The sequence below is a fragment of the Triticum aestivum genome, chromosome 3B (genome assembly GCF_018294505.1).
Source record: "Triticum aestivum cultivar Chinese Spring chromosome 3B, IWGSC CS RefSeq v2.1, whole genome shotgun sequence".
Taxonomy (NCBI): domain Eukaryota; kingdom Viridiplantae; phylum Streptophyta; class Magnoliopsida; order Poales; family Poaceae; genus Triticum; species Triticum aestivum.
In genome coordinates this window covers 86,606,403-86,619,656 of record NC_057801.1, presented here as the reverse complement: position 1 = coordinate 86,619,656, position 13,254 = coordinate 86,606,403, and the positions used below count along the sequence as shown (strand labels likewise).

Below are 13,254 nucleotides of genomic sequence, written 5' to 3'. Positions count from 1 at the left end.
CAGTCGAAGATTTCATGCGCCAATGTTCCGTTTGTCGGCATGCAAAACATGAACACCTGAAGACATCAGGCTTATTACAGCCACTTCCCATACCAACAGAACCTTAGCATGATCTCACCATGGACTTTGTCGAAGGTTTACCATCATCCAAAGGGTACGAAGTGATTATGGTGGTAGTGGACCGCTTCACTAAGTATGCTCACTTTGTTCCACTCCGCCATCCCTTCACTGCAGCTACTGTGGCAAGAGCATTCTGGGACAACATCATCAAGTTACATGGGGTGCCACACTCGATTGTCTCTGATCGTGACTGTATTTTTACCAGTGCAATGTGGCGTGCTCTGCTAGAGGCCGCCGGGACCAAACTCAGCTACTCAACCGCCTATCACTCGCACACCGACGACCAAAGTGAGCGTGTCAACCAGTGCCTCGAAATGTACCTCCGTTGTGTTGTGCATGATACACCCAAGCAATGGCGCAAATGGCTCCCCATGGCTGAATTCTGGTATAACACTACCCATCACTCCTCACTCAATACATCTCCTTTCAAGGCTCTGTATGGACAAGAACCTAATTTGGGAGGCTTGCCTACAATCGCAACACACCTTCCTAAAAATGCTGATGCTGATTTGGATTGGGCCAAACACAATGACAGACTACGCACACAACTAACTCGTGCTCAGAATAGGTGCAAACAAAAGGTAGACAAGCATAGGACTGAGCGAGCATTCGATGTGGGAGCTCAGGTACTACTCAAGCTTCAACCTTACGCTCAATCCACAGTGGCCAATCATCCATGTCCCAAGCTGGCATACAAATTCTTTGGACCATTCACAGTGGAGCAACGCATCGGCGCCATGGCATACAAGTTGGCATTACCTCCGGATAGCAGAATACACAACGTGTTTCATGTCTCCCAGTTGAAGCCATTTACACCGGATTACACACCGGTCTTCTCAGAGCTGCCCTGCACACCAGATCTCACGGCTGCCCCGCTCCAACCGGAAGTCATTTTGGATCGCCGTATGGTCAAGAAAGGTAATTCTTACATTGTGCAGGTCCGGGTTCTATGGTCTTCACTCTCACCAGACTCGGCTACATGGGAGGATTACACGGTGCTCCGTCAGCGCTACCCTGGTGCACCGTGCTGGACCGATGACGCTCTCGCTCAAGAGGGGGAAATTGTCACGCCTGCTCCTGTGTAACAGTGGACTAAATAGGGAGAAGGGTAACTGGGCTGAGCCCAATGGGCGTCTTGGGCCGCCTATGGCCAAGCGTGTGTAAGGTACTACTTAAGTCTCCTGCTACGTTGTATTTGTCAGCGAGGAATTGAACTCTCTCGTTCTGAATCTCAATCCCCTTCTCCTACCTTGCTTCACCGTCTGCTCTCCTCATCCCAAATTCTCCGTGCGATCGATCCCCTTCCAAGGTTCAGTCGTCACAACGGCGGGGAGGGAGAGCGGGAGCGGGAGCAAGGCAGCGGCGAGAGAGGGGAGGGGATGGAGATGGAGTGGCTGCCGGTTGAGACGAGGGAACGGGGATGAAGGAGAAAGCCCTAGAGTGGTGCGGTGCGCCCTCGCTGTTTTCTTTCCCAAGTGCAGCGCGGTGCCGTGGTTTTATCCCCTCGCGTGGTGCGGTGCGCTCGAGCCACCGTTGTGTCTAGCAACTCCTTCATCCTTTATATGTTCAATTCCCCAATTCGACTCTACTCCTTGGGGCTAAGATTGCCAGCCTCCTTCATTTGCAGCAGATCACTTTCACAAGTTAAGTTTGGCGCAAATTGAAAAACGAACGTGTTCAAAGATGCCGACTCTGTCGGACAGAAAGCAGTGTGCACAAGAGAAGATAAAAAAGCAAAACCTCAAGGTGAGTAAAAAGCACAGACCACCAGGCCAACTCCAACTTTCACTATTAGCAAAACAGATACAAGAGTCTTCTCTATAACCTCTAGAGGGTCATAACAACAACAACAAGTTATAACTTGTCACTGACACTACCACCACCAACTCTTAACATGAACAAACAAGAGGAAGCTAAAATCTGCTAAACAAATGAACCACTGTTTTGTCCTATTTGGTTTTAAGATGACTGTCCTTAAAACGTTAGCACAGAATGTTTGGAACTTATAGATCCTAGTACGGAGAGTCTTCAATGTTCTATCTAAATTTCATTACAATCTGACCATATTTGACCCTGTTATGTACAATATTCCAAGACAGCACACCTTTGAGTTCCCAACAAACAGATGTGACCAAACCACTCTCTAATCTAAATGTCAAATCAACTAATCTCCAGACCAACTAACCAAAATAAAGTGATCTGAGTGTGGCAGAATCCAACTATGTTTGAGCCTTCATGGACAAGATTCGTGAACACTAACAAGGAGCCACCAATCAACACCAAACTCCTCTCCTTTATTATGCTTGTGTATGGGTGTTTTGTTGTTGAAAGAACAATTAGCCCCTAAGTGGGTTTTAATGATAATGATATATGATGGGCCAATGGTTAAATTGAGAATATGAATAGTTTTGACCCCATTCAAAAAGGGAAACAACGATGCTCGGAGACCACCCATAGTAAAAAGGATAAAGGGATGGTGTCTATTTGATTTACACTTCTCTCTATGCATTATGTGAGTCACTATGGCCACTCACATTAAGATGGGTCGCACGAGGAATGAGTGAGGATTCATGCTTAAAATAAATCCTATCAACAAACACTCATGCAGAAGCCAAAAATAAAGTGTCCACTATAATGTGCTTGTTACTAGCATTTTTGGCCCAGACCCTCTCGACATGATCTAGGCTAGGCTTCAGGATTGTCTAGAATTGCACTGAATAATCTGGAGTATTTCTCGGATGGATCTCGGGAGTTCTGAACTGCCTCGGAAACTCTAGGTTTGCCTGAAAAGCTGAGTAACGGGCATATTCTAGTAGACATGTATGTACACCCCCCCCCCCCCCCTCCTCCCCCCTTCTTCCCCAAGTGGGATGTGTCTACCAGATCTGACATATCCAGACCATCGTTGTCGCCTTCAAGATTTAATTCTTTCCTCTCTAATCAACCAAAGTTTGATTTCTTATCTTAAGAGAAAAAGAAAGAGGAACCCCAGATTTGTGATTCTACCAAGCCAATCTTGGATCCTCCCAAGTTCTCTTTGCTACTTGTTACTTTTGGGTTTGTGAAACCCTCGGCTGGCGTCATCATAAACTTCCAATTTGTAGATATGTGATCCAGGTAAGTTTGTGAGGTTTTGGAGTTCGCCCATGAACTACCACTAGTGGAGGGAGCTCGAGCATTTGTTGGCTGAGGCTCTCGGAGAACAAGCATGAGATGTCAATTGTCGATGAGGGATTTTGCAGGCCTCCACCTTTCCAACAGGTACTAGAATTCTTGCCAAGAACGTGAATTTCATGATAAATCCTTCTTCATCGCTTTGGTTATCTCACTCCTTTGCTTTAATTTGTGCTATTACTTGCTAGCTTGTTTGCTTGTGTGTTAGCTTTCCTATGTTAGTGCATCATATAGGGTGTTCCACTTAGTTGCATTTCTAGAGAATCTATTATTCTACAATCTCTTTAAAATCAATTGTCAGTAGTTATTGAAACAGAGCATTGTTCACTGCCTTCCATGTCAAGCAATTTTGCTAAGTCATGTGATAGATGTCCGAATAAAATCTGACATGGCATTTGGAAGGTTCAATATATTACAATATTTATTATGACTTGTAGCAACCTATGCGCTAAGATCCATTTCTGCAGGTTTGATGTAGGCATTAAGTTGTTGATATGTCTAAGAAAGGTAGAATGATTGTTCAAGAAAAAACTAAGGTAGAATGGCATATCTATCCTAGAAACAGGGAGTTTCAAATTATTCCGGTTAATATGAGGTTGTTCCACTGTTCTTATATTGTATTAATCCGAGCGATTTTATAGATCAAGCCTGAGATAGAAGGGTCCAGGCTGGCCATTTTTCTGCAATACTTTTCTTGCGGTGTATATTACCAATAACAAGTCATGTTAACAGGCAATGGCTGTAAAGAAAATGATGGCAACTAATGTTGAAGACTTTGTAGTAGAGACGACAACAACTAATGCTAAATAAATCATAAATACAATAGCGAAGGTCATGCAGTGTGAAGTTGTTGGATTTGTATATTTGATGTATAAATTATTAGGACTGGTGAGTCGAGCAAACAACCATTGTGTGTCGGGCCATCTCTTTGTTTCAGCGTCGTACTGGCCAGCTCCTTAGTGAACAAATGTTCGATCCTCTTCAATGAGTACTGTCCATGGGAGGTCTACAACGGTATTAAATATGCTCCGGGTGTGCAAAATGCTACTTTCGAAGACAAATACCTGGGGCGACCAACCCCTCAAGGGAGACTGAAGGAAAACCAGTTCGAAGCGATAATGCAAAGGTTTGAGAAGAGGCTCACAAACTGGTCCGAAGAAATACATGTCTCAAGTTGCAAAGAAATTTCCATCAAATACATCGCTTAAACCCTGCCTACATATGTTATGAGGGTGTTCAAGATGTCACAGGCTTCTGCTAGAAATGTGAAACTAGTTAGGGACTTCTTGTCGGGTGATGAATCCAGGCAGTGAAAAGTCCACTTGATGGCCTGGAATAACATGATCAAGGCAAAAGGCGCAGGACAAATTGGCTATAGACACATGCACCTCTTCAATCAAGCACTTTTTGTCATGCAAGCGTGGAGGCTTTTCCCTAAACCGGATATTTTGTGTACCAGGGTTAGATGACTGTATAGATTGGCACCACGAGAAAACTTGGGTCTTCGCTGTCACAAGTGCATATAAACTGGCGGTACAGCTAAAGCAAGATGGAGATAAGGCAGAGAGCAGCACCAATGCAGGAACTGGCGAGCGGGGAATCTGGGACATGATCCGGAAACCAAATGTACCTCAGAAAATTTAGCTACGCATTCATTGGCGTAAAAAACAACCAAGGGCTCTGACACGGTAGTCCAGGGCTCTGACGGAATGGCGATAGTTTCTATGGCATGCAGAATACCTGACTGTATCAGAACTGAGGAATCTAAGGCTTGGGCACCTCGACTGGTACTGCTGCATCTTGCTGACCGGTACATGGCCACGGGGAAAGTTCAGTTGGAGTCTGATTGTGCAGAGGTGGTGGAAGCACTCAAACCAGACACGGCCAACAGATCATGCCCCTTTCCGATTCATGATCATGCTTCGGTGGATCAGCTTGCATAGGCTGGTCGGTGCTATCAGATTAGGCACACTTGGTCAAAAAATAATTGATCAGACACATGACACAGAACACATGTTGTAAGTATGCAGGTATATGATCCTACATTAACCACTAATCAATTAGTCAACTTTTCCGACAGACACATGACACTACCAGAATACGGCATTACCTACCACTTCATTTTCACCAACCAACCGCTGCCACCAAAAAAATTACCAGCGGGCAAAAGACAACAACTACAAAACACTCCATCAGTGCATGACTTTGTGTCGCAGTTCCTGCTCTACGCATCATCAAGATCCCGAAACCAAAGGTTTTACTACGCCCTAATTACCTTACCCACTAATCTAGACTATTCAAACGGTGAACACTAATGACTCTGCCAGTGAGTGCTCCATGGCCCTTTCACCAAAACACTAACTTGATCACCTGCTGTTAGACAAAGGAAACAGAGTGCAAAGCTGTGAGCAATAGACTATGCAAGCATAACAAGGAGGTAAACTATGAAATTAGACCTTGTCTAATTGTGTCAGCCTGTCAGTGAGAGAAATAAGAAGAGATGGAGAAAAACTTTAGTCCCTCTAAACTAAAATGCCACTTGACCATGCCATGTTAACATAGAATCGGTGGAATTCTGATACGAATCAAGTCCTGAGATATCTTCAGAAAGATTATACTAGCTTTACATTAACCTAATTTATAATGTAATAAAGAAGCATGAGCAAATTTTAATAAATCAGGTTAAATCCTACATATGTTGATTAGAGGCCCCTTTCATGACTGGCGGACCCCGTCCCCGTCCACCTCCATTCCCCCCTCCCCCCTCCCCCCTCCCCCTCCACCGTACCCCCGCGTCGCCTCCCCGAGCGAGGTGACCGGGGGCTCCCTCCCAGCCCTCCACTGCTCCCCCGGCGGCGCCGCCGCCGGCCTGGGCCACCGGGCCTTGCTCGGGTGGTGCCGGCGGCGGCGGCCCCGTCCCTTCCCCCTGCACAGCGCCACGGCTCGGGTGGCTGGCGGCTGGCGGCGGTGTACTTCGGCGGCGGCGTGGCTCCTTGGGTGGCGCGGTGCCGGGTGGCGAGGTGGCGGCGGCGCTGCTGCTTGGCGGTGGGGCATTGCAGTGGCTGGTGGTGATGCCCTCCCGACCCAGATCTGGGCCCTTTTGGGCCCCGTCTGGGTCTGGGCGGGCCTGGCCGGAACTCCTCTGCGGCGTCTCCGGCGGACGGCGGGGCGACTCGTGCGGGGGGTAGCAACGACGGCGGCTCGTGTACTGCAGCGCGGCGACGAGGGCTTCACGAGCCCGTCTCGGGCTCGGCCGGGCCTATCTGGGCCTTCGGCGCGGGGGCGAAACATGGTTTCGCGGGGGAGCTGGAGCCGGCACAGCGCCGGCCGTGGCCATGGGCCACTTCTCCACCTTCCCTTTCCCACAGTCGATTTGGTCGCGGTTGCCCGGTTTGCCCCGTTGCTACGTCCGGTCGGTTCCCGCCACGGGCGGTGGGGGTTGTCCCCTCCTGCGTGGCTGCTGTTGTTGCCGCCCCTCGTTCCTGGTTGCCTTCTCTGTTCCCGCCGGTCTCGCTTCGTTTGCCACGGTGAGACGGCGATGGGGACTGCACGGCCGTGGTGGCGCATGTTGGTGGGCGGCGTGTTTGTTGGCGCATGATGGATCGTCTGGAGTAGTGGGTGGTTGGTGGTCCGGAGAAATCCGTGTCGGCTTGTCCGGCACCGACGCGGTGACGTCTGTGGGCGCTATCGTGCCTTCCTGAAGGACGCCAGGTTTGCCCCTTCCCCCGCAATCCTCTACATACCGGGGGAAACCCTAGGACTTGTCCGGGCAGCACCGTCGTCTACGTCGCTGTCCTTCTTGAAGGTGTTTCTTGGTATGCGGCGGTCCGGAGTGCTCGGAGTGTGGTGGAATTCTCCGGTGGGCGCAGCGGTTGTGGGTCTTCATCGTTTTCGTTGATCCGTCTTTGTTCGCATTTGTTTCTTTTTTTTCTTTTCTCTTTCATTTCTTTTGGGCGTGACTGTGCTGCTTCCGCCCCAGCACCTAACGTTGGCTGTATCGAAGTTGGTTGCTTTGTAATACAAAGCGGAGGGAAACCCTTTTTCGTGAATGAGGCCCCTTTCATTCTCCCAAATTAATTCCTCGGAGAGAGTAGCATCTGGCAGTTGATCGGATGGAACCAAAACCATAGTTAAAAAACATTAAGCGTTAATTGTGCGTTTTGCCACCGCCTAGTGCTTTTCTAACCTAAGTGCGCACTTAAGCGCAATTAAATGCTAGGCGTTTTGCTATCACCTAGACCCTAGAGGCTAGGCGCGCTTAAGCACCCGCCTAGGCGCTTCTTTGTAAGTCAATCCTAAAACTGTTGGAATTTTATAATATGATCAACAGGTATGTTCAGTTGTTCTATCGGTTTCCACATTTGAGGGGGAAGGGCTGATGCCCACACGGGCCACATATACTATATCAACCAAACAATAAAACAGGGAGAAAGTAACGAACATCATATCCCATACCTTCATCCTTTCTTAGAAACCAATGCCAGCAAACTGACAAGCTCTTTCCTCACCCTTGCCTTCGGTGCTTGTACCTTTGTATCCATCTCAATCTGGATCTTCAGTTCCTTCCATGCAACTTTATTCAGTTCCTTCTCCATCAAGAGCGCAATCTTGCCATCTAATTCAGTGAAGGAGCTTTTGAGACCAGGATGCTCTCCAGCGAGCCGCTTCACCTCCTGCCCGACTAGGGGATATATGGCACACTTTTCCTCAAAGCTCCTGTCAATAGTCTGTCCGTCGCACTTCTCACCCTGGGACATGTTGAGCTCTCCGTCTGCCTGTTTGACGTCGTCATCAGCGAGCGCCACGAGAATCTTCTGTTTCTTTGCCCCTTCCTGTGCCGGTGCTCGCTTGATTTTTTTTTGACTTGGGCTTGTCCTTGTCCACAGTCTGAACGTTGCACTGCTCAGTCTGGGACAGGTTTAGCACCCCCTCGGCCTGTTTTTTTGTCCCTTCCTGTGCTGGTGCTCGCTTGATCTTCTTTGATTTGGGCTTGTCAGTCCCCCTTTTCGAAAAAAAAAGAAACCATAAGCTGCTCACTCTCCCGTTGCTGTGCAGGCGCCGGTACCTTTGGCTGCTGCGACCTACTGGTGCTGCCCGACGCCCTTTTCCTCCTCTTGGGCAGGGGATTTGGACCCGGAGCCTTCGTCGATTCCTCTTCGTTTCCCTTCCGAGAAACAGTATTTTTGGCTGATGGAGACAACTTCTTTGCCACCTCCTCCTGGCCGCGGGAGGTAACTCCGTCTTCTTCTTCGCTGGGTTCAGCGGCGGAGGGCCTCGGTGTCGCCGATGGCTTGGCCGCCTTTGGAGGCTCATCTCCTGCCGCCGCCATTGCCGCTAACGCTCGAGCGGCGGTCTCCTCATCCGTCGCTTCCCCTCCATTCCGAACTTGGTCGGACTGGGAGGCATCGGCCTCTTCCGGCGAGGGTTTCTTCGCGGGTCGGCGCTCCACCGGCTCCCCGTTGCGCCCTAGCTCCACCGAATCCTCAGATCCAGCGGCGGGTTTGCGGCCGCACCGGGCGGCACGCTTCTGGGCCATCGGGAACCGGCTACGGCGGCGGGTGGGGATCCAGCGGACGGAGAGGGAGAGGGAGACGTGGGTCGGCTCGGGTGTTCTGGGAGACTGGAGAGAGGGTCAGGCTGGTCATAGTGGGGAGTAACTTAGTTAGTAGCCTATGTTACTACCTTCATAGTAGGTAGTGTCATATGTGTAGTAATATAGATGTCTTCATTTATCACTATGTAGACTCATTTTGCATTGAAAAATGCTATGTGATGGTAACATATTAGAGCAAGTATAATAGAGCTGAGTCAGCGGGCTATAAGGAATAAACTAGTATATTTCTGCTTAGTTGAAGGAAAGAGAAGAGGAGAGAGAAGGTAAGCGGGCTCTTCGTAAAGAGCCAGCTCTAGCACGTGCTCCTAGGCACTTTGTGAGAATGAAAGGTGGGCCACATAATAAAAAAATAGTACACTTTTTTGATCTATTATTGTACATGTTGGCTATAAGATGAGCTATAGATGACATGGCACTGGCTTATAGCTGACGGCTGACTATACTATTAACCATGCTCTTGTTACTACTCTATTTGTCTCTCTCCTCATTAACTACTTGTCACCTCATCATTTTTGCTTATGTGGCATTTATGTTACTCTTTAAGTTACTCCCACTATGACCAGGCTCAGTGAAGTGAAGTCTGATGCGTTGGTTTGGGTTCGGGACCTGTCAAAGTCCACATTACAGCTGGCTGGCACCCTTTTCTCTTCTATTTTTTGAACTAAAACCATGACAAAAATTATGAAACGAAGGAAGTTTTTATTCAAAATACCCTTTTCTCTTCTACTCCCTCCGTTACTAAACTTCCGCTTGCATCGATCGATTCGAAATGAACCCAAAGACAAAGACGGGGGCAACATGACGAGAACAAATGAGGAGCATCAACGTGATTATAGAGGAACCGAAGCAAACATGATTCAGGTATCCCTTAACGATTTAATCAAGTGACGCTACAGAAGCACGAACCAGACATGTCCATAAAGTTTAGAGAAATCTTTCTCATAAAGTTATGCTATGTTATGGAAATCTTTTGGCCTTCTATAAAAATATGATATGTAATTGGGGTACTCTTGAGAAAAACCATGTCTTGGGTAATATATAAAACTCATCTAAGAGCATCTACAGTCGGGCGCCTCATACTGGTCACAAATGCCCAGACGGCTCGCATGGTCACTGACCAGTCACGTTTTTCCTACCCAGTCGGGTGCCTCAAACGGCTCTCAAACGCCCGGGCTGTCTGACACCCCTCATATCCATCCCAAATATGGGGGCGTCTGGGCACGCCCGCCACGTCGGTCCGGCGCACCCCTACCCCACTTCGTCCCCACAAATATCCCCAATCCAAAAACCCTAACTCACTCCACTCTCGATCCGTCTCTTCTTCTTCCCTCCAATTTCTCCGATTCGATCCACTCCGATCACTTTGACCACTCCGGTGACTGTGGCCACCATGTCGAGCGCCGGCAGTCGATCCTCCTTCGACTCCGACGAGGATCTAGCCCTCTGCATTGTCCTCGAGAGATCCAAGGTGGACACGGGTGGCAGTTCCGGATCGGCTCACCTCTCCCCCGCCGGCGCAGCGAGGAAGCTGGCGCCGGCTCCTCCGGCCCACGCTTGGCTCCGTGTGGGCTGCACAGTCCGTGCCTCCCCACGTTGTCCCCTTGCGCCGCCTGCTGCTGCTCCCCCACGCGGACAACGGTGGGTTCTTGTGCCCACCCCTGCGGCGCCGGCCCAGACACGCACGCCGGAGTCAGACGCGTGAGCCGCCCGTCGCGAGAGGCAGCGAGCAAGGGAGAGGGACGTGGCGAAGAGCTCTGTCCGCAGCCGCCGCGGGTTACCCATGGAGCCCGACGAGGACGAGCGGCTCCTCGCCTGGGTCTACCGCCGGTCGCTTACGACGGCGGAGACAGACGCTCGGCAGCTCCGCCGGAAGAATGTGAAGGCTCTCCGGCTAGCTATCAAGCAGTCTGAGCGCGAGGCCAAGGAGAAGGTGATGGAGGCGGCTCGGATGCCCAAGGTGAAGTGGAAGCAGGACCGGGTTGTCCGACGCCTCAAGGGCCTCATCATCGTCTCCTCCTCTTCCGACAACGACGACGGCTCCTCGCCTGGGTCTACCGCCGGTCGCTTACGACGGCGGAGATAGACGCTCGGCGGCTCCTCCGGAAGAATGCGAAGGCTCTCCGGCTAGCTATCAAGCAGTCTGAGCGCGAGGCCAAGGAGAAGGTGATGGAGGCGGCTCGGATGCCCAAGGTGAAGTGGCGGCAGGACCGGGCCGTCCGACGCCTCAAGGGCCTCATCATCATCTCCTCCTCTTCCGACGACGACGACGGCTCCTTGTTCGACGAGTCGGACGATCCTCCACAAACCGCCAACGGCTACAGCAGCGCCGCCGACCAGAAGGGGAAGGGGACGGCCCGAAAGTGGTGAAGATCCGCTTTGCTTCAATTTAATTTCAAGTTTTAGATGTAGTTTCAAGTTGTCCGTCGTTTGAACTTTGGTCGTCGTTTGGACATCCGATCTTTTGGTGAAAGTATTGTGTTTGCCTGTGTCCGTTTATTGATCTACAACCGTAGAGGGCAAATATGACCCCTCAAATGCCCGCAGACGCGTCCGGACGCATCCGTGGGCAGTGACCGGACACTCTAACTTTACAAAAGACACCATCTGATTAGTGTGGACCCGTTACATGTTCCATTGGTAAAAGATACCACATAGTACAATACCATCGTATTCAAGGCACTCCAGCTCATTTAGAAGGTGACACCAATAATATTAGACATACAATAAACATAAAAATACTAGCATATTTATTGTTTCCTATACATACCCATATTGTATTAAATGTCTTATAAAAAGTTACAGAGGGAGTATTTCATTAGCAAACTAAAGTATGTTGTATGGATATGTAGTTCTCAAATTAACACACCAATCAACCATGTACTACACCACCATTTCCAGAGCCACCACCTACACTTCCACCAGCTGACCCAACTCCGGTACCTCCCCCGCTTCCGTTACCGCCGTTTGCACTGCCATACCCTCCCCCACCACCCACAACAGTGCCGGCACGACCAACACCGCTACCACCTCCTTCGCCTCCCCCACTTCCACCTACACCGGCGCCACCACCGCCCCCACCACCGGCGCTTATAGTAACCCCGCGATGGCCTATGTGAAATCCGATGCCACCTCTACCGCCACCACCTGCATGCACACCGCCGGTGCTAGCTGCCCCGCCTCCACCTCCACCTATCCCTACATCCACGCCACCATGGCGCCCTATATGAACTCCAATGCCACCTCCACCGCTACCACCTGCATGCACCCCGCCGGTGCTAGCTGCTCCACCTCCACCCCCGCCTATCCCAACATCCACGCCACCATGCCCTATATTGATGCCAATGCCCGCACCTGCTCCACCACCTACGCTTGGGCCACCGCCATGGTTAGTAGTAGCTCCACCTCCAAGTCCGCCACCTATGGCGATGGAGGTGTCGTGCCCACCATGGCTGATACTCACACCGAAACCTCGGCCACCGCCCTTGCTTCTCCCACCTCCGATGGAGAAAGACTTGCTGTCATTGAGGGTGTTCTTGTCCGCATACAGGAGCCTTGCACCAGTAGGCGGGGGGAGTGAGAAGAACACTACTAGAATTGAGATGGCAAGGAAGCAAGAAAAAGAAGTGGCCATGAGGAACTGCGGGGAAGGGTGGTGCAATTGTTGTATGTGTAGTGTACACCGATCGATGATGTAAGTGGGTAGCTGGTAGCTGCATGCCTTTATATATAATCCGGTTATGATAAATAAATCATGTTGCTTGATCAATGCTGTACTGAGTAACCGGCCTCAAGCAAAGGTGGTTTGTAGGTGAGCTGTATAGCACATGCATGGCCAAGAAAATGCTGTTCAATGCACGGAACAATTTCATTTGCTGTCATGTTCTAAAGTGTTGCTCTGGTCTTTTTGAAAAAACTAACGCAACCATTCACACGTACTTTGGTCGACATGTACATGCAAAGTTGAGTTCCACATGGCCTTTCAAGCTCATCTTCTGGGTGCAGATTTACTTTTCTTGCAGGTGTGCTGACAGCTAGCGAATATGTTCTGCTCGAGGGCATGTGCTAAACCAAAGGCATCTCCAACGCCGTGTCACAAAATGTCCGCAAATCGTCCAGATTGATGCGTCCGAACGTTTTTTTTTAACCATCCAACGTGATACCGCAAACTTTGGAGGACGGGTTCGCGAGTCTGGATTTCCGCAAACCGGCCACAAACCAGGAGAGATTTGTGGGAGTCCGAACCTCCGCCACGTAGGACTCTGACAATCCCAGTCCGCTTTTGTTCCACTATGTTCCTTCCCCCTTGCTCTGTATCCATACCCTTCTAGCCCAACACCGACATTCTC

At 50.1% G+C, this 13,254-nt stretch overlaps 1 protein-coding gene across 1 annotated transcript; it reads right to left on the bottom strand.

Annotated features, from left to right (window-relative positions):
• Positions 1–11,537: 11,537 nt before the first annotated feature.
• LOC123064911 (glycine-rich cell wall structural protein-like) lies at positions 11,538–12,642 on the bottom strand. Its single transcript, XM_044488304.1, has one exon. It carries the CDS (start codon positions 12,537–12,539, stop codon positions 11,778–11,780), a length of 762 nt encoding a protein of 253 aa, XP_044344239.1. The 5' UTR covers positions 12,540–12,642; the 3' UTR covers positions 11,538–11,777.
• Between the last annotated feature and the right edge of the window lie 612 nt (positions 12,643–13,254).